This window comes from Sarcophilus harrisii, chromosome 1, assembly GCF_902635505.1.
Source record: "Sarcophilus harrisii chromosome 1, mSarHar1.11, whole genome shotgun sequence".
Taxonomy (NCBI): domain Eukaryota; kingdom Metazoa; phylum Chordata; class Mammalia; order Dasyuromorphia; family Dasyuridae; genus Sarcophilus; species Sarcophilus harrisii.
Window position 1 is genome coordinate 661,772,166 of NC_045426.1, and position 26,445 is coordinate 661,798,610.

Below are 26,445 nucleotides of genomic sequence, written 5' to 3' on the forward strand. Positions count from 1 at the left end.
TGAAATAGTGTACAATTAGCCTATGAAGGAAATCAAAAATGCAGGCGGACAAAAATTCACTCTAATATATTTTTAAAAACATTTTTTGTGAGGCAATTGAAGTTAAGTGATTTGTCCAGTGTCACACAGCTAGTGAGATTCCCCTTGGATCTCACTCTAATTGCTAGAGGCTTGGTCCAGACAGACCTTGGTTCTAAGCATAAGCTCTCATAACACTACTCTGAGCCTTATCTTCAGCTACCTTAACGATATTTTCCTATGACTGTCCCATGTAGAACTCAAAATTAGTTCAGAAAGGCAAGAGTTTTCAGTTTTCTTTAAGGTTGTAGTGAACAGGGGTAGCTAGACGGCACAGTGAATAGAGCACCAGCCCTGAAATCAGGAGGATCTGACTTCAAATCTGGCCTCACTTAATACTTCCTGGCTGTGTGATCTTGGGCAAGTCATTTAACTCCAATTGTCTAGGGGATCGGGGAAGGTTGTAGAGAATATATCTGTGTTTATCTTTTTTTTTTTTTTTCCGACAGAAACTTCCTCATCTACATTTTGTCTCTCTCCCAGTGCCTAGGCACAGTATTCTGCATATCCCAGACACTCCTGTTTGTGGGAGAAATGACAGAAATCCTACAGAAGCCTACTGCCTGCCTGAAATGACCTGGAGATCCCGTACAGAGATACTAAATATAGTAGCCTCACTGAGCTGTTCCACCTATCAGGGACTCGAGATCCAGTGCAGCTTCTTGCTTTGGAACCCCTTAGTCTTCTCTGAGGACTGGTCCAAGCTGAGGTTGATTAGAGAGAGATGATTTATTCAAAGACACTAAATAACAGCCTCACTGGAGCTGTCCCACCCATCAGGGACTCTGGGAAGATAATCCATAGTTTAGCCAGGCAGAGCCTGTGAGTTTAGGAGGCAAATGAGGGAGTCTGGGGGGCCCTCAAGGGAAAAACAGGATCAATAGCTCTAAAGAAGAGTCAAAGAATAGAAGGATGGCTAGCAAGAGAAGATTGGGCCTAAATGCAATTGAAGAAGCAGGAGCCAGCCTTTTGTAGAGAAAGTTCTCAAGGGGAGCTGGGTGGATGGTTTCTTTTGGTGGTTAGAAGGAGGGAATGAAAAGGCCCCATACTTTTTCTTGCTCCAAAAGACAGTGGGTTCTGTCTTCCTTCTCTTCCTAAGTTTTCCTTGGCCCTTTAAGATGCTCTGTCCTTTCTGGGTCTGCTCAATGAGCTCTGGACCCTCCTCCTCTCCCATCTGCCCCTAGGGCCGGAGCGGTGCCCTCATTTGCCGGAACACCAGCTGGTGGGCAGGGAGAGAGCAGAACTGAGTCTGCGCAAACCCTCTCCAAAACAGTGGAGAGCTCCAGGTGACCAGAGAATAGAAGGCCAGCTCTCTCTAGTTAGATTTTAGTATATATCAGTCCAATACCAGATTCTGGCAGAGGGATTCTAGGCCCACGTCCAGAGAAGGGGAGCTTGAGGAAGGAGAAAAGAGTCCAAAAGGAGGCCAGGTGGACAGAGAGGGGGCAGAACAGAGTCTGAGCAAACCCTCTCTGAAACAGTGGAGAGCCCCAGGTGACCAGGGAATAGAAGGTCATTCCTCTCCAGGTGGACACTGGTGTATGCTAGTCCAATATCAGATTCTGGCAGGGGGGGGCCTAGGCCCAACTCCAGAGAAGGAGCTTGAGGAAAGAGGAAAGAGTCCCAAAGGAGGCCAGGTGGGCAGGTGCGGCCTTGACAGAGATGGATAGGGCAGGCCCTGGCTGGCTCTGCCATCCTGTGGCTCCGCAGATGATCCACAGACCTGGCCTGGAGCGGCAGCAGACACAGGGAGTGCCATGTTTAGATGAACCCTAGCCATACAGGCCGGGCCTGTAAGAAAAAGTTCTCCCGGGTCTCTTCTAGTTCTCAAATATAGGACCTTGTGAGGCATCCCCTCAACATCCCCCAACCTCTTCTCCCCAAAGGGGTGTCAGGCTTGGGTGGGGAGAGCCCTGGCTAGGATAGTGGGTGGGGCGGGCATAGCTAGGTAAGCTGGTGATTAGATAGGGGGTTCAGGATGGGGGTGTGGGGGGAAAAAGTAGCTGGAATCTCTACAGAGAAGTCTCTCCCCAGGGCAGGAGGATTCCGGCATCCTCCAGAGCCTGGGCGGCTTGGGTCAGGGATTCCAGTTCTTCCTCCTGCTGGGCTGCCATCTGTGCTATCTGCTGCTCCAGGGTCTGCTGCTGCTGCTCCTGCTTCCGCTGGACTCCCCGGAAGGCCAGCACCAGGGCACTGTGGGCAAGGAGGCCAGAGGCACTGGAGAAACCCTTTCCATGCCACATGGGCCTTTCCTCCCAAGGGAAGGCTTAGGTATACACTTCTATGTTCTCTGACCCTCCCAGCTCTGACTTTTTATGTTGAAAGGTCCCTCCCCCAAGTGGGACATTCCGGGTTCTAAGCGCCCTCCCAGTCCTGATGTTCTGTGTTCTATTAAATTGATCAGAAGTGCCAGAGGGTAGAGTCAGGGTCTGCTGACTTACATGTGTAGCATTTAATTCCCCCAGTGGGCAAGGGCTTGGAAAGGAGACAGGGTTGGAAGGAGGGGTTTGGGGAAGTCCACTTGTTGACTAGACTAACCTATGGGCCTTGCAGAAGTCATTGGTAAGCTCCAAACACTGGGCTCTCTGGGTCCGCTCATCCTGAGCCATCTGTTCCAGTGAAGCTTGTAGCTTCCCCAGCTGTCCTTGCAGCTCTTGGGCCCTGGTACCCCAGAAGTGGGGTGGAGTAAGATGGACATATGGGACCTTCCTTCCTGCCCCCTGCAGGCAGATGGCTGTGGGGCAGAACATCCTCAGAGCATTCTCAGTTGCTCATGCTCACCCCTTGGAGAGAGGTACCCACCGAGTCAGGGAATTGGTAAGTTCCTGCAGCATGTCCTCTGAGTCCCGTGGTCCCCCTAGCCAGGTGGTCTGGTCCCCATCTCCGGGAGCCTGGAGTAATGAATGATACCAATAGGTCAGCTTTCAAAGCACTTTCCCTGTGGCAACTCCAGGAAGCACACTGAACAACTATCATCACACTCATTTTATTTTTGACAGTATTTTATTTTTCCAAATACATGCAAAGATAGTTTTCTCTTTTTCTCTTTTATTTTTTTAAAAATTGTTTTCAACATTCACTTTTGCAAAATCTTGTGTTCCAAATTCTTCTCCCTCCCTTTCTTCTCTCCCCTCCCCAAGACGGCAAGCAATCCGATATAAATTAAACATGTGCACCCTTGTTTTAGAAATGAAGAAACTAATGTCCTGATTGGAGATGTAATTTTACCAAAGTCAGTGACAGCCAGTCAGTCATCAAACATTTTAAGTACCAACTATGTGCCAGGTATTATGCTAAGTCCTGAGAATACAAAGAAAGGTTAAAAAAAAAAAAATCCCTGATCTCAAGGAGCTCAAAAGTCTGGACTCTGCAAAGGGGGTGTTTCATGCAAGGAACAAGAAGGTCAGTGTCACTCCACCCAAAAATATATGGAGAGTAGTAAGTAAGCTTAAATAACCAGAAGGGTCCAGTTAATAAAGAGCTAAGAATATCAAATGTTGTTATTTGCTCATTTTAGCCACATCCAATTCTTTGTGACCCCATTTGGGGTTTTCCTGCAAAGATAATGGACTGCCTTGCCATTTCCTTGAATATCAAATAGAGAACTTTATATGTGATCTCTGAGATTATAATTTCATGGGAGAAGAGGGTCTAGGACAGATCCTTGGGGATTACTGACAATTAGATTCAGGAGAACGATGGGGACTGAATGTGGATCACAACATAGTATTTCACCTTTTTTGTTGTTTACTTGCTTTTTGTTTTTTTTCTCTCAATTTTTTACCTTTTTGATCTGATTTTTCTTGTGTATGTAGACGAAATGCACATGTTTAACCTATATTGAATTACTTGCCTTCTAGGGGAGGGGTGGAGAGGAGGAAGAGAGAAAAATTTGGAACACAAGGTTTTGCAAACTATCTTTCTTGTATTTTGGAAATAAAAAGTGGCTCTAGTCACCAGCCTCATAGTCTGGGCTCTTTCTACCATGTTGTTCTGCCCCAGACTCACGGGCATCTCCACAGAACCCAAGGCCCAACTTCCTCCTCCTCTCTTCCCTCCCCCCAAAGGTACTCACCCACGCTCCACAGCTGCTGTCACTGTCACTGTCACTGCTCTCCGAGCGGAGGGCATCGTGGGGTCTGCCTTGGCCCAGCTGCCACCGAAGCTGCTCCAGGAGCAGGAGGTAGAGAGTGCCCTGTGCCCGGTGGGCCGCATCTCTTAGCTCCAGTGCCCGCTTCTCCTTCTTCACCAGCTGCAGCTTCAGTGTCAGGTCTGCCAGAGCCTCCTGCGAGCAGGGACATGGGCAGACCTGAGTTCCTCCCTCCTGCTTGTTCCATGCTTTTCTCCAGGGCTGGGCACCGAGTCCCCAAAAGAGAAACTGAGACCTCAAGAGGGCCATTTGGGGCACAATGAGTGAGGGATCAAACTGGGCTGTTCAGGCTCCGAGGGACAGTTTCTTGGGCATCTGCCTGAGTTCTCACCCGTCCTTTGCATGGCAATGAGCAGAGGTTTGACAATAAAATGGGATAGATGACCTGTATTCCAATCCCATAACTGGTCTCTGTCCTAAGGTTCTCCTAGTTCACACATTAAGTGTATAAAGAGCCCTCTCAGCTCCCACATTCTGGATCCTAATGTCCTTTTCATTTCTGACATTCTACGTTCCACGCCATTCCCAGCTCTGGTCTTCTGTGTTCTAAGTCCCCCCTGACCCTCACCCTTTGTGAAAATCTCCCTCCTAAGATCGTTCTTCCAATACTCTGTGTTCTGAAGTCATTTCTGCTGCTAAGAGTTGGCGATTAAGGGAAAGGAGCGGGCAGTGGAGGGTTACTGGGGGCACTTACCCTCATGGTGGCCAGCTCCTGCTGGATCTCCGTTTTTTCCAGCCGCGGCAGCTCCAGGTTAGGCTGAGTCCCCAGCATCGCCTGGAAGATGGCTTCCTCCCGAAGCACACTGGGCCCGGGGCCTGGTCTGGGGGCTGGCTCGGGGGGCACCTTCACCAGGGCCTGGTGTGCCCGGAGCCTCCCAATATAACCCTGTAGGAGTGCTGCTACCTCCAGTTCTGTGGGTGCATCTACACTGCTGCCCTCAGGGCTGGAAGACACAAAGCCATGGCACTCTGGAGAATCTCAGGCTGCTGTGCCAGCTCAAACAGCCTGTGGTCTTTCCTGCCCCACTTCCTGCCTCTCTGGGCTGGCAGGCTCAATGCCTCCGGGTCTGCGTACCTTACATAGACACGAGCCAGGAGGCCAGCCTCTGCAGGATCCTCCTCAGACAAAAGCCGCTGCGCCTCTGCCATGGCTGACTCCGTCCTGCCTTCTCTGGCCCGTGGGCCTGGCCCGGGCCTCGTGTCCACTGTCCGCAGGTCCAGCAGCACCCCATAGGCCTCCACGCACTGATCACTGCCAGACACAAGCCTGCTCAGAGCCCCCCCGCCTATACCTCTCGCCCCTTCCTCCGTATTGTCCCTGTCTCATATGCAGAATCCTGTGCAAGGTCACCTGCCTCACTTTCCCCTCCAGAGCCATGTGGGTCCAGTAGCCAGATATAGATCAGATCTAGACCAACTTCTCCATTTTACAGTTGAGGAAACTGAGTCCCAGAGAGAGGAAGGGGCTCGTCCAAAGCCAAGAGCTAAGTAGAGACTGGAGATGGCCCTGGGTGGAGTGAGAGACCTTGGCTTTTTAAAGCTCTCATTTTGACTGAGGCAACAATGATTAAGCTTAGATAAAAAAAAACATGGAAATCTAGTTTTCTCCCGAACTCAACATTTCTTGGTAAATCTCCAAGACTGGCTCAAACCTCCTTGAGCTTTTCTCACTCCCCTGACCCACAGAGCAAGGAAGAGGAACTGATACACTATTCGAATCCCACTACCAAGTTCAGATCCTCCCTCAGCCACCATCACATCATGGAGCGAATAGAACACTGAGTCTGGAGTCAGAAAGATATAAAATTCAAATCCCAACTCGGATTCTTTACGAGCTGCATGACCCTAGATAAGTCACATAATTGCTCTTTGCTAAAGTTCCTGATCTACAGGATGATCAGGTCAGAATCTCTTAGATCTCTTCTTCTAGTTCTAAATCTATGACCTGGAAGGTCTTATAGCCATCTCTTGATATCCAGGTCATTATCTTTCCTTCCCAATTATTTCAGCACCTAGCTCACAATCCTTTCCATCCCAGCCTCTTTCAGCCTCCCTGACTTCCATGACTCTGGCTCCAGTCTACCTCAGCAGAACCCAATAAAGGTCATATCTTATATATCCCATCTAAATGTTGCCCCACAGAAAACTCAAGCTTTTACCTTGGACACCAGGGGGCTTCCCTATTAAATCTATGTACCGATAGCCCCCCTTGGGGCAGCCACTGGCTTTTACCTATTGCTCACCTGTATTGCAGGGCTAGGCGCAGGGCAGTAGTCTCGGCCTCCCTCTGTCCCAGCTGCATGCTCAGCCCCTCCGAGTGGCCCTTGCAGGACTGCAGGGCCCCCAGCATCATCTGGTTGAAGCATTTGAGCCTCTGGATAGTCCTGGGTGGGGAGAGGAAACAGGAGAAAAGGGGCAAAGGGTAAAAGCGGGTTGGAACGACCTCCCCAGCCCAGAGCATCACGGGTTATTACCTCCGGAGCTGCTCCATTTGGGCGTCCAGGTCCTGCAGCTCTGGTGTGAGGGGTGCAGGGGTCCCAGGACTGGCGATATTTTGTAGCTGCTGTAGCAAGGGGTGAGATGGACCTGAAGTTGTGTCCCCACCATCATGGGGATTCTGACCACCCTAAAAAAGCCTGGATTTCAGCTGTAATGGGAATTTTGATTTACCATGGAGGCTTCAGATTGGGGGCAAAGGTTAATGGGGGCCCTCTCCTGGCCCACAATAAGGTAGACAGGAATAGGACAGGCATTTTTACCCTGGTGTTCATGGGGCTCAAGAGAACCCTGTACTTTGATAGTAAAATATATATTCTATAGCAATATATTATATAAATAAAACTATATATATATATATATATATATATATATATATGTTTGTGTATAGATATATATATGTATGTATGTATGTATATTCACTACTCTTATAGTTTCCTTGGTAATCCTATTTAGTTCATTTTACCCATTTAAACACATTCTGCCACAAGTGGATCCCTTCCAGGGCCTCCATTCTGGGAAGGGTCCAAGTTTGCCATCTTCATTCCTCCCTCCTAGCTCCACTTCTGACTTTTCAGGCTTCTGCACCACGCTCTCTCCCATGGGAATCCTTCCCTCCTCCCCCTTGGCCCTTTCAGTGTCCTTTGGAATACTGTGTCTTCCGTTAGGCTGAAGCTCTGGAAGCCGAGGACTGGCTTTTTTGCCTGTGCTTGTATCCCCAAGTTTTGGTACAGTGTCCAATGTAGCATTTAATATGTGCTCATTCCCCTGCATTACTCCGAGAAGTGGTCTGTTGGCTTCCTTGCTCTGCCAAATTGGCCCAAGATATAAAAACACTAAAAAGCCCTGGTATGGGCAGCACACTGGAGAGAGCATCAGGAGCCCCTGGATTCAAATCCATCCTCATAGATTTATTAGCAATGTGACCCTGGGCATTTCATCCTGATTGTCTCCAAAAATACAAAACAAACAAACAAAAAAAAACTCCTGATATAGAAGAAAGAACCCGCAGACCTGGATTTGAGCCATTAAACTGTGGTCGTTACTTCTTTTTTCTGAGCCTCAGTTACTTCATCTGTAAAATGGGGATAATCTTTATACTACCTTCATCCCAGGACAGTGGTGAAGAAAGAGTCCTGTAGAGCTTTCAGTACCACAGAATCTTTTGATACCATAGCCAGCCATGATGCTGGGACCCACCTGGGCCCTCCAGAGCTCCCCATCTGGCCCCGGGCTGCTGGATCTGCTCATGGAGCTCTCCTGGCTAAGGGGGGGCTGAGGAGATAAGTCCAGCTTCAGGAGAGATTCGTGAAGCTCCCAGACCTGGAGGGGGAGGCGGGCCAGGGCAGTGATGAGTGCTGGAAAGCTCCATCACCAGCCTATCTCCAATACTGGTTCAATTTCCTGCCCCATCCTGGATCCTCCTCCACCCAAGACCTCTTTTCTCCAGTAATTATCCTCTTCTCCTTTCATACCTCCTCTCCCCACTCCCCAAGGCTTCCCAACTGAAAACCCCTCCCTTGAGCTTCCCATTAAGAAGTTGCTTCCACTGGCCCTAGAATCAGCAGGACCTGAGTTCAAATGTGGCCTCAAGACACTTAACACTTCCTAGCTGTATGATCTTGGGCAAATCACTTAACACTAATTGCCTCAGCAAAAAAAGAAAAAAATTTCCTCATCACTTGAGAACTATGTAGTGTTAATTGGAGAAGGAGGCTGTATCTCCCTTTTCATAGAAGAGGTCCCCAGAGAATAGGGAGCAGGAAGCAGGGAGAAAGGGGAAAAATTTGGAACACAAGATTTTGTAAAGATGAATGTTAAAAACTATCCTAAAAAAAAACCTATCCTTGCATGTATTTGGAAAAATTAAATACTACAAAAATAAAATTTAAAAAGAGAGAGTGAATAGGAACTGGACTGTTTCTTCTCTCTCCGAATGTAGCTTCCTTGAGGACAGGGGATGCTCTTCCTTTCAGACCAAGGATCCCCTTCTCCACCTTTCCCTCCAAACCCACCTGTCTCTGGAGCTTCTCCTTTTCGTCCTGGAGGGCCTGTAAGGAGGCCTGATCCTGGGCCAACTCCTCTTCCTTGCTTTTTAGAGAGCCCCGGAGGCTGGCATTCTGCTCAGCCAGGCTCAGGGCCTCCTGTTTGTAGCCGACCCTCTCCTGCTCAGGGATCCCCTCCTCTTGGCCGATGGGGCCCCAGCTCCTGACCAGCTCCTCCAGCCTTTGTAGCGGCCATGATTTCTCCTGAGAGCCCACACAGAGAGAATTGGACTCCAGACACGGAACCTGTGTCCTTCCACCTGGGGCTTCCCTAATTGATTGGGAGATGCTCACCTCATCAGCCTTGCCAGGCTCTCCTGGACCTGGTGGGGTTGAGGCAGGGAGGCTGGAGGCTTGTTGGCGACATGAGGCTGCTGCCTTCTCCAAGGATTCAACCGCCTGCTGCAGGGCCAGGTACAGGTTGGGGCCTGGGGAGTGGGGACCAAGGAATCCTGAACTCCAGGGGTTGGGGAGGGGGGTGGGGGGAAAGGGGAGACATGCTGCGATGATCTAGGAGGGAGAGAGGCTGAAACTTGGACGGGGCGGGAACCTCCAAGGAGACGCACAAAGGTGAATTCTGTGAGTTACACTGGTCAAAAGTTATAGGGAGGGGGAACATTAAATAATAGTTTAAGGCAGCCAGGGAATTTTAACAGCCTTCTAAGACAACAGGCCCTCTAGACTGTGAAGGAGGCTCACCTTCCTGGGCATCCTCTCCTGAGGGCTGGTGGAACTGAGAAGGGGGTGAGTGGGGCAGCTTTCCAGAAGTCAGATGGCTGCTAGGCTCTGAGGAAATCTGCCCATCCCTAAAGAAAGCAAGCCCGGGATACTGGGACCATCAGAGCCTAGGTTCACAGGTTCCTCCTACTGTGCCCCCTGCTCATCTTCATCCTCTTTCTCTTCATTTCTCTCTCTTCCCCTCCTCCACTTCTCTCTCTCTCTCTCTCTCTCTCTCTCTCTCTCTCTCTCTCTCTCTCTCTCTCTCTCTCTCTCCATCTTTCTCTCTATCTTTATCTCTTCTTCTATCTCTCCCTCCATCTCTTTTTTCTCTTTCCCTTCCCCCCTCTTTCTTTCTCCTCCCCCTCCCCACAAATACACATACACTCATCCCTCCAACCACCAGGGCACTTTCTCCTGATGGTCCTGGGAGGGAAGGCAGCGAGACACCCTGCCTTGGGGTCCAGGGTACTTTGTTTCAAGGGCAAAAGAGTCTGTACCCAGGGAAGGAGGGAACCCTAGGGGCAATAAAGAGGACTGAAGAGGGAGGGAGCCAGAAGGAGGATATGAGCACATAAATATGCATGCATGCATCCACATGCGTCCATGGAGACCTGCATGCTCATAAATGTGTGAGGCATGGCATGTTGTGAAAGGAAATGATTTTGTGGCTATGGAGAAGCAGGGTAAAGTTCACAAGCCCAGAAATTCTTCATCCAGCCCAGACCCTGAGACTTCCATGGAACTCCAGGGACAGGATGGGAATTCCCCCTATTTTATCTGGACCTGAGCTAAATGTAGCCTCTGGGCTGACTTGCTGAGCCTACGGGATGGTAACCTTAGGGGGTGGGAGGTAGGGGGAATAGGGGAAACTAGACTGGGAAGTCATAGAAGAAACATAATGTTTTTGAAATAATAAATTTTAGAATGTCTAAGAACAGTCTCAATGAGTGGAGGGGGAGCTAATTTAGAATGCAATTTTTAAAAAAGAATGCTAAAGTGAGGTGATTCAGACCAGTTTTAAGGGTCTTGTGATGGGGAGAGCCATCTGCACTCAGGTGGGGACTGAGTATGGATCACAAAATAGTATTTTCACCTTTTTAAAAAAATTGTTTTTTGCTTGCTTTTTGTTTTCTTTCTCATTTTTTCCCTTTGTGATCTGCTTTTTCTTGTGCAGCATAATTGTGGAAATATGTATAGAAGAATTGCATGTGTTTAACATATATTGGATTTCTTGCCATCTAGGATAGGGGGTGGAGGGCAAAAGGAAGGGAATTTTGGAACACAAGGTTTTGCAAGGGTGAATATTGAAAATTATCTGTGGATATGTTTTGAAAATAAAAAAAAGCTTTAATAAAAATATTAAAAAATTAAAATAAAATGTAATTGGGAAATATTTAACAAAATAAATAAAACACATCATTGATTTTAATAAGTCTAAATGGCAGACTGGCTAGTGGGATGGGTCCAGTAGAATACAAATAGCAATATATAACCCAAAAACAGCTAATCAATCAGTCCCAGAGATGAACAGCTGATAGGGATGTTGGCCTCAAAGCCTCATTGCAGTCGAAGGCCAGCAGGTGGCAGCAGAGAGCAGCATGGCACAGGGATGCCCGTTGCTGGGGGTGATCAAGCAGGATGGGACCCTTAGCTCAGATGGCCTGAAGACCTTGTTGGAGGTCATCTCCACTAGCTGTCCCTCCTGTGCATTTGTTCCAGTACTTAGCACAGAGCCTGGTCCATAGTAGGTACAAGCTTTTAAAAATTTTTTTTTATATTTGTAATAATAATTTTTATTTTCAAAATTTGTAATTAAAAAATTGTAATAACAGCTTTTTATTTTCAAAATACATAAAAATATAGTTTTCAGAATTCATCCTTGCCAAACCTTGTGTTCCAAGTTTTTCTCCCATCCTTCTCCCCAGCCCCCTCTCCCAGAGAGTAAGCAATCCAATAGAGGTTAAAACATGTACAATTCTTCTATATATATATTTCCACATTTGTCACACTGCACAAGAAAAATCAGATCAAAATAGAAAAAAATAAGAAAGAAAAAAAGGTAATCAAATAACAATTTAAAAAGTGAAAATACTATGTTGTGATACAGGGTACAAGCTTACTAGCTATTGATTGATCAGCCACAAGTGCTCCTTACTTCTGCTCCTCCCTGGAATGATCAACTTCCTTCCTCACTGGCAGTGAGAACAATCTGCTTCTATGTAGATGGGGATCCTTATTTTGTTATGCATTTGATTAAATGTCTTTTATTTTTAACAGAGGCTTACAACTAACTTGTACAAATCCCTCTATTAAAATCCATTATTCAATAGAAGTATCATCGTAAAAGTTAGGAAGGTCTGGCTTTAAATCTTAATTCTGAAGATGTTAGTAAGTCAAATAATCTCTTTGAATCTCAAAGAGTAAAATTTGAGTAAAATGGGAGTCCTGATAAAATGAATAAAATCAATAAATAAGTGAAAAAATATATAACTTACATATAAGAAAAAATGTATGTGAAATGCTTTGTAACCTTTTAAGCATTATATGAATGTCATCTATCCAGGCAGTAGCATTGCATGGTAGATTCAATTGAACTGAATAAACATTTATTATGTGACATGCCTCATGCTAAGTCTGCCTCATGATGACTGTGTGATCCCAGGAAATTCATTTAACTTCTTAGTGGCTTCTTAAACTTTTTCCAATTGTGACAATTTTTCACGTGAAACATTTTTTATATGATCTCAGCTATATTGGTACATAAGATAGGTATATAAATCAAACATTTACTGATAATAAATTATAATTTTGGTATTCTCCACATTCAATTATGAGACTTTCTATGAGATCACAACCCACAGTTTAAGATGCTGAGCTCTAGTGATGTTAAACTCAAAGAGGGACAGCTAACCTGTAGATCAAATATTGCCTTAGAAAACTATATTTTAACATCATCAATTTTGTTAAATATTTCCCAATTATGTCTTAATCTGGTAAAGATTACACTTGAGAATATTGTGGGATGCCCCTGAGCTGTGGGGCCCATAATTCTGCTCTAGAAGCCAGTCCATTTCAAAACTGTTAGTTTCATGATCCAACCATTCTGGAGAACAATTTAGAACTATGCCCAAAAGACTATAAAATTGTGCATACCCTCTGATCCACCAGTGCCACTAGTGACTCTGTATCTCTAAAAAATCATAAAGGGAAAAGGACCCACATGTGAAAAAATGTTTGTAGCGGTCCTTTTTGTGGTAGAAAAGAACTGGAAAATGGGTAGATGTCCATCAGTTGGGGAATGGAATATTATTGTTCTATTAAAAAAAAAGAAAGAAAGACCAAGAAAACATTGTACACAGCAACAACAAGATTATGAGACAATCAACTCTGATGGACTTGGTTCTTTTCAACAATGAGGTGATTCAAGCCAATTCCAATAGACTAAGATGCACTCTCATCCAGAGAGAGAATTGTGCAGACTCAGTGCATAGTGTTTTCACTTTTTTTGGAGGTAGTCTTGTTTGCTTGGTTTGTTTTTTCTTTCTCATGTTTTTCCCCCTTTTGATCTGATTTTTCTTATACAGCATGATGAATATGGAAATATGTTTAGAAGAATTGTACATGTTTAACCTATATTGACTTGCTTGTTGTCTGGAGGAAATGGGGAGAGAAGGGAGAAAAAGTTGGAACACAAGGTTTTGCAAAGGTAAATACTGAAAACTCTTTATATATATTTGGAAAAATAAAAAGCTATTATTAAAAAAAGAAAAGAAAAGAAAAGAAATTAGGGACTGGCTGTGAATCCTAGCTCTGCTATTTACTCTCTAGATAACTGTCACTAAAAGTTTGTGAACCTCAGTTTCCTCATCTATACAATCAGTAACTAGAAAACTTACCTTTTAGTTACTGGAAAGTCCCTTCTAGTTCCACTCTATGATTTGATGGTTCTTTTTTTTTCTACATCTTCCTTTATAACCTCAATCACTCCCACATTGCCAACTCTACTATATACAGCTGCTTCCCAAGCCTGGCATCAGAAGCAGCTGGATGGGTACCATGGTACACAGAACATTAGACCTGAAATCAAGATCTGAATTCAAATCTGCCCACAGATACTTAATAGTTGGGAGCTCCTAAGCAAGTGACTTAACCTCTGTCCCAATACACTGAACTTTAATGTAGGAAATAATATCTAGGTATCAAATCAAACATCCAAGGTTTCAACTGAGATGATATTTAATGGGTTTTTTAAAGTGCTTAATACAATGCCTGGCACATAGTAAGAGCTACATAAATGCTCAGTATCTTCCCTTTCCCACCTCTATATCTATACCAGTCTTGACTTTTCATCTAAGTTCCAGACTTGATATTCCATCAGCATCTCCAACTCAACATGTCCAAAATCAGCTCCAACTTTCCCCTTTCTTCTGACTTAATTGTTCTTGCCTAACCATTCAGTTGGCTTCCCATCTTCAGAAACTTTAAGCCATTTTTGACTCCTCCATCTCTCACCTGAATTCCAAATCAGTTGATACTCACATCCAATTAATAATTACAATGAACAATGACCAATGACAACTCAACAATTATAAGTAATAATTATAATAATTATCAGTTATAACTCTCGAATGTGTGTCCTCTATTTCTATGACTACCCTCATATTATAGGTTTTCAGCTGTAACTATCTTCCTTACAGGTCTCCTGTTTTTCACTCTTTCCTCCTTCAAATTCATCCTTCATACAACTACTAGCATAATCTTCCTTGTCTATAGATCTGCTTGTGTCCTTCCACTTCTCAAAAATCTTCATTGGCTCCCTATTACTTCCCAAGTAAATCAGTTATCAAGCATTTATGAAGTGCATACTATGTGCTAGACGCTGTGCTGGGTCCTGAGTATACAAAGACAAAAATAAAAGTCCTTGATCTCAAGGAGATTACAATCTATTAGAGGAATCATAGCGTGAATGTGTAAAAATTAAGTAGAAAATGGCCAGGGGGGTAGGAGACAGCTGAGTGGTGCAGTGAATAGATTCCCACTATATAGGAAAATAGGTAGACCTGAATTCAAATCCAACCTTGATCATTTACTAGTCATTCAATTTGTATCTACCTCAGTTTCCTTGTCTGTAAAATGGGGACAAAAAAATGGCACCTATCTCTCCAAGTTGTTATAAGAACAAAATGAGATGTTTGTAAAATGTTTCACAAACCTTAATGTTCTATATAAATTCTAATTATTATTATCAGGAAAGGCCCCATATAGAAAGCATGTATGAAATGAGTGGTGAGAAAAACAAAAAAAGGAAGAAATGAGTGGTGAAGGCAAAGAGGGTCTCTGAGAGGCTGATTCAGATAAACTTCAAGCAGCTCCTGTCGTTCAGAACCTCTTTTTCCAATCTTAGTTTCTGTTTCCCCATGACACATTCTATGGGCAATTCCCTACCCCTGGACGCGAGCAGTAAGATGGCAGGTCCTTGTTGTTGTTTGCCCTTCGTTCTCAAAGAGGCCCATAACTGGATTTAGGTGAGGGAGGCCCAGCCCAGTCACCTGGCTCCCTTTCCTTCCAGAGCCCTCTGGGTCCGAGGCCAGATGGAGACCAGGGCCCTGAGATGGCTCTGGATGCAGGGGGAGGCCTGGGCCTTTTTAAGCAGAGGGGTCTCAGACTGAGGTTGCACCCAGTCGATGATTTCGGCTGTAGCTAGTGAGGCAAAGAATGGCAGCTGAGAGGCCCTGAAGGCCTGGGCCCGACCAGCCCTGGCTTACCTGTGTTCCTCCAGCTGTGGACGGGCTCCTTCGTTGCTCTGCTCTGCAAGGGTGACCGGGTGCTCTGTGCGTGACTCCTCCGGGGGCAGCCTGGGGACCTCTGGTCCAGCACTGCTTCCCGCCGCTTCTGCCTCCTCGGTGCTCTCCACCACAGGGTCCAGCTCCCCCTGCAAGCATCCTTAGCCTTGGGCACCCGAGGACTCTGACATCCTGGGTCATTCTGGGGGGTTTCCTCTGGCTAAGGGAAGCTGGGGACTCCTCTGTGGGGCAGAATCTGAGGGTCTGAATTTTCTGGGGGTATGAGGGCTTCAGATGGGCAAACTGGTCCCAAGGTTAAGGCACGAGACATGGGGAGAATACTGGGCTAGCCCCGGGACCTCCGTATTGTTCCCAACCCCACCCTGCCGGACAAAGTGTCCTCAAGCCGCCTCTTCCTGTTTTCAGGAAGAACAAAGGGGAGATCTTGACCTGTCCAGGGATCACTCACGGGGGGCGGCGCTCTCCCCCTCCGACTGCGGGGCCTAGTAGCTCGGCTGCTCATCTCTGATTTGGGCCTGGTCTGTGGGGAGAGAGAAGGTGGGCCCAGCTGACATCCCCCCAGCCACTCATCCCAAAGGCTTTGGGCCTGAACCTTTCCCCTTTGTTTTATTAGACCTCAGTTCTTGGCGTCCCATCCCCACCCAAACATGCTCATCTTCCTGATTCACACACACACACACACACACATACATACACAGACATATACACATCTGCATCCAGAGAGAAAACTATGGAGACTGAATGTAGATTGAAGCATACTATTTTCATTTTTTTGGTTGTTTGCTTTTTCTGTCATGTGCTTTTTCCCTTTTGTTCTGATTTTTCTTTCACAAAATGACTAATATGGAAATATTTTTAAAATGATTGTTCATGAATAACTACATTGGATTGCTTGCTGTCTTGGGGAAGGAGAGAGGGGGAAAAAAACAATTTGCAAATCAAAATCTTTTGGGAATGAAAGTTGAAAGCTATCTTTGTATGTAATTGGAAAAATATTTTTTTTAATTTTTAATATATATTTTAATAAAATGTATGTTATTATACATAAGCTATTTATTTATATATAATATATTTTTATTAAAAATATGATTTTTTTTTAAAGCCAGGAAAAAATCCCTGTTCTAACAGCCTCCCTTTCTACCCAAGTTGGAGATCTTTTGCTCACTCTAACTTTTGATAGCTTCCTGCCCCATGAAGCCTCATGCATCACCTACCTGGATTTCTCATTTCTGATAAGGATGTATCCCTCATCACTGCCTGCTTCCCACTCCCAGAATTCAGCAGATGGCCCTTCTCTTCCCAAAGTCCTCATAAGCAATGGGCGTCCTAAACTAGTTTCTCTGCTTGCTTCTAATCACTCCCCTTTCCATCTCTTAACACTTACTTAGCACAGTGCCTGGTACACAGTAAACATATATAATATTCATATTAATAATTAATAAAGACTTAATAATGTCTTTTCATTTCATTTCCTCCTAATGCCAGCCATCTTCTTCCAAAAAACTTTCCCTAGTCAAACCATTTTCTAATACTCTCTTCCTTCTCAAATGACCTTTTATTAAATTTGTCATACCGAACCTCATAAAAAAGCAAACCGTGAGACTTTTTGTCTTTGTATCCCCAATACCTACCCCGCTGTACCTCCTAGATGCCTTTTAAACATTTATTGAATTTAATTGTTGTTTTTAGGTCATGTCCTTCCTCTTATTTTCTGTGGCTCCTTATGGAGCCTTATGGGAGAAAAGGGTAAACTTAGCCAAGAATTCCAAGTTCTCTCCCTGTCTCCTCTTCTACCAAAAACTTGGCAGCCCTTCATCTCCCCACCTTTCAACAAGCATTTCCTGGGTTCTGTGGGAAGGACAAAACTAAGAACTCACTGTCTGGCTGGGAAAATTGCTTTGTCCTTCCATCCCTAGAATTACCACGCAAGGCTACAGAAGCAGATGGGGTAGAGGATTGAGAATCCGTCTGATAGGGATGGGGTGGATCAGGGAAGACTTCTTGGAGAATTGGAACAGAGACAAGAAGGAAAGGCAATTGGCAGGCAGATGGAGAAGGAGACATATTCTTCTATATGACTCTCTGAACATCCCAGGGGTATTTTATTTGACTACAAGGATCTCCTATCTTCCCTCACAGGCTGCCTGGCACTAGGCTGGGCATACACCTGGCATCAATAAATTGATAACTAAGATGGTCCTTTGCGGGGACCATTATCCTGAGACAGGAATAGCTAAAGTCAAGTTGACCAGTGACTCTCTGTGACCTGAGGAAAGTAACTTTCCCTAGTTGGGCTTCAAGTATTCTTATGTATAAAATAGTGTGGACTGCAGGATCTCTTTTTAAGGTCCTTTCTAGTTCAGCAGCCTATATGTTAACAGATCCTGGCAATGGTTCTTGATCTGTGGGTTGCAGATTCTTGTCAATCTTAAAATTATTACAAAAGCTCCATCTCATGCAATGACTCAGAATAACAAATGAGCAAACAATTTATGTTCTGTAAGCTAAACAAAGTCATTTGCCCAAGATCATAAAGGTAGTAAATCTCCAAATTTTAAAAATATTCTATTAGTGGAAGTTCGGGGGCTGAGTCCAAAGTACATAGGAAAAGAGAGACTTTGGAAGCTGAGAAGAGATTCCAAACAGACCAGTCAGCATGGGCCCCAGTATCCACCTGACTAGAGGATATTTTTGCTTTTGGGAAGGGTGAGCTGGGGCTCCCCTTCTATTTCTCTTGGGAGTTACCAGAGTTAGACATGTAAATACTGAATTTCAGCTCCCAGATTACCTTCCTGGCTGCATTTACCAGACTCCTACTAAGGACCCAACACAGTTCCCCCATCATCCTTCTCTTTACCCGGCCACAAAGGGTCTGGATGTCCAAAGCCAAGAGTAAAGATAGGACAGAGAGGTCACAACCCCAGTGCTGGGCTCTAACGCAGGGCTCCCCAGACCCTCCCAAGGGTAATGGGTACCTCCGTCTCACAGTGGGGTCATCAGGCGAAGGAAGGCTTCAAGGGGTCAGGACTCTCCCAGGGCTCCCTGTTACTGATAGAGTGAAAGTCCAGGCCATCAGATAGATTAGTAGGACAATCACTGTCAATAGCTGGTCAGTCCAGTGCCGGAAAGACCAGGGGCTGGACTCAAGGAAGTAGGATACAACCTCCCCCATGTCACGTGGGTCCCTATTGTGTAGCTTCCTCCCCAAGGGCATCTGTTCCCTACACACCCCAGGACCAAAGGCAAGGAAGGAAATGAGGGAGGATAACTGGGGAGTAGTGGGGATGGAGAGAGACCTGGGAGGGTGAGAAACAAAGAGAGAACCAAGGATGCAGGAACTAAAGAGCAATTTTGAGGCAGAACTAAGGGAGTGAAGAAGGGTGAGGACGAAGAAGTGAAAATCAGGAAAAAAAAAAACCTGGGAGAATAAAAATGGGAGAAAAAATTTGGGAAGTGAGACTTGGGAAGATGGAAATGGGAAGACCAGGAAACAGAGAGCAAAAATGTAAATGGAGAATTAAAATTCTAGATAACTAAGGGAGAACAAGACGTTTAAGATACCAGATCTGGATGGACTCTATCCAGTACTGATGACATCCTAGGATGCTAAAAGAAGAGGTTTGGCAGATATGATTGATGAGCCACTGATGGGATTGTGTGGGACAGCACTGTCCACAAAAACAGACTCTCAGAGTAAGAAAAAGCAAAAGGGGATTTATTACAATCTCCTGAGAAAGGGCATCTCCCATCTGAGGAGGGGTTTGTCAGTACAAGGAGAAGGTAAAGCATAAACTGCAAAACATCAGATTAAATAGCCTGAATGCAGAAGCCCCAGAAGTCCTCACCCTTTTAGGATGGCCTTTTTTCCCTTTGTTTGGGGGAGTCCAGGCTTATATTCTAATCATGGAAATCTAACCCAGAAACAAAAGAATACAAGTCAATAATAACAAACTCAATTTAAATTTCCCTAGAAAACTGCTCTATAAGCAGATATGCTCAGATAAGAGAATTCAAAGCCATCATCACCTTTAAAAGTACTTACATGCTAAATAAGAGATGGTGGGAAACCGGGAGGGGACAAACACCTGCAACTTTTATCTATAGTTCTATTTGTTATTATAGAGTCTTAAATCACAATTAAAGTATAGTTTAATATATTGGACTACTTGCCATCTAGGGGAGGAGGTGGAGGGAAGGAGAGGGAAATTTGGAATAGAAGATTTTGCGAGGGTCAATGTTGAAAAATTGAAAAATTACCCATGCATATATCTTATAAATAAAAAGCTTTGATTAAAAAAAAAAGTATAGTTTAAGATGATATTCCCATGAGAGTGTCTTCATTCCACAAAGGGTGAATAAGACCCCAATAAAAAGTCCCCAGATTCTTGGTAGCTTCATGGGCCATAGGGAGGTGCAATAACTGGAGAGGGCCTGAATTTTATTGTCCAAACTATTCCCTGAGGCAAGCAGGGAGAATGAAAGACAGGATTGTCTTGTCTTTAAATGGTCTTTAAGTCTTTTGTTCTTAAGTAGGTCTTTTGTTGTTTTAAGTGAACCTTTATTGCAGTAGGCCCCAGTTGAATTCTTTGTCCAATTCCTTGCTGGGCTTGACACCACCGTTACTGTATCCAATCAGAGGGCTAAGTGATATCAACCCCTAAAGTTATTTTTCTCCTATAAAAGAACCTACTGGTATATGAAAATTATGGAATATTACTGTTCTGTAAGAAATGACCAACAGGATGATTTCAGAAAGGCCTGGAGAGACTTACACGAACTGATGCTGAGTGAAATGAGCAGGGACCAGGAGATCATTATATACTTCAACAACAATACTATATGATGACCAGTTCTGATGGACCAGGCCATCCTCAGCAACGAGATCAACCAAATCATTTCTAATGGAGCAGTAATGAACTGAACTAGCTATACCCAGAAAAAGAACTCTGGGAGATGACTAAAAACCATTACATTGAATTCCCAATCCCTATATTTATGCACACCTGCATTTTTGATTTCCTTCACAAGCTAATTGTACAATAATTCAGAGTCTGATTCTTTTTGTACAGCAAAATAACGTTTTGGTCATGTATACTTATTGTGTATCTAATTTATATTTTAATATATTTAACATCTACTGGTCATCCTGCCATTTAGGGGAGGGGGGGGGGGGGTAAGAGGTGAAAAATTGGAAGAAGAGCTTTGGCAATTGTTAATGCTGTAAAGTTACCCATGTATATATCCTGTAAATAAAAGGCTATTAAATTTAAAAATAAATAAATAAATTAAAAAAAAAAAAAAAAAAAAAAAGAACCTACTAATCCCCTGCATTTTTGCATGTTTATTAGGAAGTGCCTCCTTATGGCAGCAAGTTTTTAGGGACTTTGCCTGCCTTATGGAGTCTTTCTTCTTATTATAGCTAACTCCTTTTAGTGTTAACCCACTTACTAAATGTCATAATGTCTAATTTCTTTAGGGCTTGGTCTGCTTTAATGGCATCTTCCCCCTTCTTAAGAGCAAATTCTACTAGGGAACTTAGTCCTCATCTTTCCCCTCATTAATTTGCTAAAATTAACTTTTGGAAATTAGCCTGCTGCCATTAGTATAACAAAACCTCTGCCTCAATTTAGAGATGGTCAAAGCCTACAAATTCTTTTGAGATACCTCTAAACACTGGCCAGAAATCCCAATATATTCTTGAGGTTCAGCATTTCTGAACCCATCACTATCAGTGATCACTAAAAGTTCTGGGAGGACAGAAGGGGTCCCATAGTATTGAGGTTGGGAAGGGAACCCAAAAGGTTGGGGGTCACAGACTGGTGTCTTGAGGTGTCTCAAAAGAATTTGCAGGCTTGAACCTATATCCAAGTCAAGGCCAAAGTTTATTGTAATTGTAACCCTAATTGAAGTGGGCTAAGTTCCAAAAGGATTTAGCAAAGGACTAAGAAAAAGGAGACACATTTATCCAGTTTTTCATGTCATTGATATTCTAATTTTATGGACTAGAGATAGAACTGAGGAGTTTGGTTATCACTCACCAGCAGATCTAGGATTATCCTAAGACCAGAAGACTTTAGAATCATTGACAGGCAAGACTGACAGAACAATAACATTTTAAGGTTAGAGAGTCTCAGAGTCACTAATATATCTTCCCTAAAGTTGAAGGGAAGAAATATTATTTTATTCCTAGACCAGAGGACTTTTACAACATTGACAGACAGATGGTGAGAACAATAATACTCCAAAGTTGAGGTGGGGGGACCTCGGGATCACAGATTCCAAAGCCAAAAGACTGACCGATTGTTAGAACAGAAGCATCCCAAGGTCAGAGGGATCTGCCTAGTGTTGTCTCCCCTAGAAACTATATAAAGGATTGGATAAAGACAAATTCCTGATTTCCAGTGGGGTATTGTGTTTGACATCATTTTCTGGCAAAATTCTGGAATATATTATAGCACCTTCTCCAAGACTATTTCTGCAATTTCTACTTGCATTGATCTCCAGAAGACAGTTGCTATTACCAGTTTTAGGGATCTAAGGATAAATCCGAGGGGCTAATTAACAGTAGTAGTACTCACAAGCCCACATCAGTGTTCTTCCTATTGTGAGTCAGTCAGAGTTAATTTGCTTTTTAGGAAAGGTATTTGTCAAGGTGGTACAGTAAGAAGAATGAGGACAAAATGTATTCCCAAAGGTCTGAGGTACAGTCTCTCACAAAAACAGACAGCATCCATGAAAAGAGTATGCTCTAATTTAAAATAAAATAGTAGTGATACATATCTGTAGAGAACACATATGGACAAGGGATAAATTTACAACTTTTAGTTACTATGAGTCCTTTCTTAAGCTTATAGTTATCATTTTTCTCTAATGAAAGGGGTCATGGTTCTTGAAGTTACTTCCCCTTTGTGACTACCCTTCTGTGTCTTTCTATGTCCATGGTTTTCCTTAGTGTCCTTCTCTCTCTTTGCTATTCACTGGATCCCTTGTCTCTTTCCAGTGACATGATCAATAGAGAGAAAGAGAGGAAAAGAGGTACAAGTATGTCAAGGGAACAGGTCAAAGATAGAAAAGGAAAAGGTAGAAAGAGGAGAAAAAGGAAGGGGAAGGAGAAAGATACAACTTCTCTTGTCATTTAAGGACTTCCTATCATCTCAAGGACCTAGCAAGCTTATTTATTTAGCCAATTAAGCTGTTTGATTCTTGAGTCAATTAAAAAGGTCTTAGAATTTTATAAAGGAATCATAGGAAGTTTACGGCATTTTAATAACAATCATATCTGTTGCTTCATTGAAGTGAGGTTGTTGAACTCCCTCTCTTCTACCTACTCCAAAGTATTTAGAAAGGGAGTGATGAATAGGAAAAATAGTTTCAGGTCATTCCAGACTAATCTGATTTCCTTTTTTGACAGTTACTGGATCAAAATATCAGGGGATTACTGAAAATAAAGTGTACCTAGATTTGAGCAAGATATTATCTTCCCAGCCAAGGTGAAGACATGTGGGTTGGGCATAGAAACAATTGATTAAATGATAATAACTAAAGGGTAATTGTCCCATTTAGGGCAGCTAGGTAGCAAGGTGGATAGAGTGCCAGGCCTGGAGTTAGGAAGATTCATCTTCCTGAGTTCAAATCTGGCCTCAGATACTTGCTAGCTGTGTCACTCTAAGCAAGTTTTCTGCCCCCCACCATGTGCCTCAGTTTTCTCACTTGTAAAATGATCTGGGGAAGGAAATGGCAAATCAGTCCAATATCTCTGCCAAGAAATCTATAAATAGTATCATAAAGAATTGGACATGACTGAACAGCAACAATCATCCCCTTTTAAAAATTTTCCCATTTCTGTCACCATTCTTTGTTTCCCAGAATTATTACCATAGCAGTATTCTCCATTCCCTGCTCTCCTCACCCCCACATGCAATCAATTGCCAAATTGTTCTGTTTCTGATTCACAATACCTCTCCCCTTCACCCTTTCTCACTGCTCATAGAGTCACTATCAACATTCACTTTGTATTATTACAGTTCTACTCTGGTTTTCACTCCTTGAAAACTAGGTGTTTTAGATTTTACCTCTCTCAGGATGCTTCATTGTAGTATTCATTGTACCACATGGTTTTATAAGGAATGTTGAAAATTATCCATGCATATATTTTGAAAATAAAAAGCTTTAATTAAAAAAAATGCTAGTGCCTTCCCTTTCTTATTCATTTCTCAATGTTTGCACAGATTTTTGCTTATTGTTTTCCCATTTGCTTATGAGTTCTTTGAGGGCAAAAACTGTTGTTTGTGTCTTTTAGTATTCCCAGTGTTGAGGTTCAAAAGGAACCCTGAAAGATTGGAAGATAAGAGTTTTTATGGCTACAGTCAGACAAATCTCTTGAGATGAGCTGCAGATTATGATATCATCTACATACTTGTATTGTGATCATGGCATCTACTGACCACTTGCTCTGATTATAGAAATTTGCTATAAAAGGAAAAAGCAGGGAAGTGATTATAATAGCATCAAAACAGGTCCTTCAGCCTGAGAAGTCATGACAGGAGAAAGCAACCAATCACACAGGAACAATCCACTTCATACAGACTTCAGAATAATCAGGTGGGAAATAAACCTAACTGGGAAAGTGAATCAGAAGGATCTGACCTTGAGCATTTTCCTCCTTTTTCCTCTAACTCTTGCCCAGATAAGATGTCCACCTGTGACAGTTCAGGAAGGCGTCCCTCTGAGTAATTTGCGTCATTTCTCTCTAATGGTGGGTTATTGACTTAATGATCCATCAGGCACCATACCCAAATTCAAAGCTCAAAAGAATATCAGTTACAGTCCCAAAAGATTTTATCTCTAATGGTAAATTCTACTAATCACAGCTTAAGGCTAGATACATGATTTTTAAAAGTTTACAAGGACTCACACACATAGAAAATTTTGTTTAGCATCTTTTTTTTTTTTTAGTTTAAATTCATCCTGGTGTGAGGACCAATCATGAAACAAGCTTATAGATTCTTAATAAATATAGTTCTCATTTAGAAACTATCCATCCTAAATATCATTTCTTAGGGCTGATGACCTTGCTTGCTTATCTTGATGGTTTCAAAAAAATTGGCAAGTTTACAAATTAAGGAGAGTTGACTGAAATCCCAGGGAAGGGGCTGAGTTTGCTGTTGCCCACCCCAACTACCAGCTTCCATGGACTGTGCTGTTTGATATCTCCCCCCCACTCTGTGAAGGAGGAAAAAGGGGCTGCACACCTTCATATTTGAAGATGAACTTGAAGGTGAGGCTTTCATCTCATCTCTCTTGTTCCACCCACAGTAGTTACCAATTTTAGGTTTTACCTGATGACAATAACTCCAAATAATTTAGTTAAAAATTTTAGAATTTTTCTAAGTAATAGCCAAAGAGTCTTGACTGTAATGTTCTCTTAATTTTCTAGCAAAGATGAAAATACTTAATTCCCTCAATTACATTTCCAAAACATTATAAAATGGGATTAGCAAGTCTTAGTTTCTTTTATTTTAGTTGTTCAGTTTATTCTGTCCCCAAACTGTTGCAGCTTTGGAATGTCTGGGACAGAAGCAAACATAAACGCAATTAGAGACTCTCAGAGTAAGAAAATCAAAGAGGGATTTATTATTATCTCATGAGAAAGGGCAACTCCTAACCAACAAGATGTCAAAGTAGTACAAAGCACAAATTGCAAAACACAAGATTAAATAGACTAGAAACCTCCCATTGTCTGGAGAAGTCCAGGGTAACACTTTAAACAGGAAAATCTATCCCAGAAACAAAAGAACAAATTGCCTTTAAGATAAGTATTTAAATGCTAATTAAGAGGTGGTGGGAAACAGGAGGGGAATGTTCATTCAAAACAATCAATTACCTGCAGCTTTTTAGCTATAGTTTAACTTGTTATTACAAAGTCTCAGTCATAATTAGGGCATAGGCTGAATCCACATTGTTATGAGAATGTCTTCATTCAGTTTATCCTATACTGGAAGTTCTCAGGGAGGGTTTCAGTTTTCCTCTTCCCTTAAATTAGTTTTCCTTTTGTTTTAGGAAGAAAGCAAAACAATTCTTAAAATTGAGATAGAACAGATTTTAAAATTGCCTTAACTTTAGTTCATGAGATTCCCTAAATTCTATAAATGTTACGGAAAATGGAATTGCCATTTGGTTATTTTCCAATTCACACAAACATTTCTCTTTTGTGAGCCAGGGAAGAGGTAAGTGCCAGTTTTTACTGTCCAGGCCCTCAGAAGTCTGGCTCCAGGTAACATAAAAGTGGGGTATTTGTTGCCAGTTTTATTTTCTTTTAAATTTTTTATAGCTTTTTATTTAGAAGACATATTCATGGGTAATTTTTCAGCATTGACAATTGCAAGACCATTTCATTTGTTCCAACTTTTTCCCTCCTTCCCCCTCCCCACTCCCCCAGATGGCAGGTTGACCAATACATGTTAAATATGTTAAAGTACATGCTAAATACAATATATGTCTACATGTCCAAACAGTTATTTTGCTGTACAAAAAGAATCAGACTTTGAAATAATGTACAATTAACCTGTGAAGGAAATAAAAAATGCAGGCGGGCAAAAATATAGGGATTGGGAATTCTATGTAATGGTTCATAGTCATCTCCCAGAGTTCTTTCATTAGGTGTAGCTGGTTCAATTCATTACTGCTTTATTGGAACTGATTTGGTTCATCCCATTGTTGAAGAGTGTTGCCAGAATTTTAAAAGTAGAAGTGAACTGCTTTTCTGTTTTCCTAAAGTTCACAAACTCTTAAATCTGTTAATATGTCAGTGCAAATAGGTCACAATTGACCTTTGATTAGAGATCTTTTAAGATTTCTTTTACTATTATATCTCAAATAACAAATTTCACTGAACTGAGTATATTTTATTTCTCTCCCTCTCACCCCTTTGTTCATGTATCTGCTGTAGTCAAGGAAGGAGGAAAGTGTAACGTTCTTATTGGTTTTCTGGAGGTCTTTGGAGCAGCCTTCCTTTCAGTAGAGTAATCACCATAAGAATAATCAGGTGTTAAAGTCCAAAAGTCCTTATTGTCTTCTTCTCCTGGTGCTCAGATAACTTTCTTCTGACCTTCAGAGGGGACTTGGTTTCAGTGGAGAAAATGCAGGAGGACAG

The 26,445-nt window shown here is 43.0% G+C and overlaps 1 protein-coding gene across 3 annotated transcripts; it reads right to left on the reverse strand.

The window, feature by feature from the left end:
- Positions 1 to 474: 474 nt before the first annotated feature.
- USHBP1 (USH1 protein network component harmonin binding protein 1) lies at positions 475 to 18,425 on the reverse strand. Of its 3 annotated transcripts, none has more exons than XM_023498757.2 (15): positions 18,269 to 18,425; positions 15,742 to 15,813; positions 15,255 to 15,421; positions 9,469 to 9,575; positions 9,064 to 9,197; positions 8,740 to 8,973; positions 7,925 to 8,047; positions 6,703 to 6,791; positions 6,472 to 6,612; positions 5,304 to 5,480; positions 4,923 to 5,172; positions 4,154 to 4,363; positions 2,881 to 2,969; positions 2,617 to 2,739; positions 475 to 2,271 (listed from the first exon to the last, which is right to left on the reverse strand). In XM_023498757.2, exons 2-15 carry the CDS (start codon positions 15,793 to 15,795, stop codon positions 2,091 to 2,093), a joined length of 2,079 nt encoding a protein of 692 aa, XP_023354525.1. In that variant the 5' UTR covers positions 15,796 to 15,813; positions 18,269 to 18,425; the 3' UTR covers positions 475 to 2,090. The 3 variants fall into 3 exon arrangements, with proteins under 3 accessions (XP_023354525.1, XP_031803853.1, XP_031803854.1); XM_031947993.1 differs by having other exon boundaries at positions 7,829 to 8,047; XM_031947994.1 differs by lacking the exons at positions 15,255 to 15,421; positions 15,742 to 15,813; positions 18,269 to 18,425 and having other exon boundaries at positions 7,829 to 8,047; positions 9,064 to 9,171; positions 9,469 to 9,565.
- Between the last annotated feature and the right edge of the window lie 8,020 nt (positions 18,426 to 26,445).

What these genes read in the sequence shown, in the direction of transcription:
- USHBP1 (XM_031947993.1), bottom strand. Translation starts at nt 15,795, where the DNA reads ATGAGCAGCCGAGCTACTAGGCCCCGCAGTCGGAGGGGGAGAGCGCCG. An exon ending in ACCACTGTCCTGGGATGAAG is followed by an intron (nt 6,792 to 7,828) that starts GTAGTATAAAGA and finishes CCCTTGCTACAG; the next exon opens with CAGCTACAAAATATCGCCAG. An exon ending in AGGAGCTGGCCACCATGAGG is followed by an intron (nt 4,364 to 4,922) that starts GTAAGTGCCCCC and finishes CCCTGCTCGCAG; the next exon opens with GAGGCTCTGGCAGACCTGAC.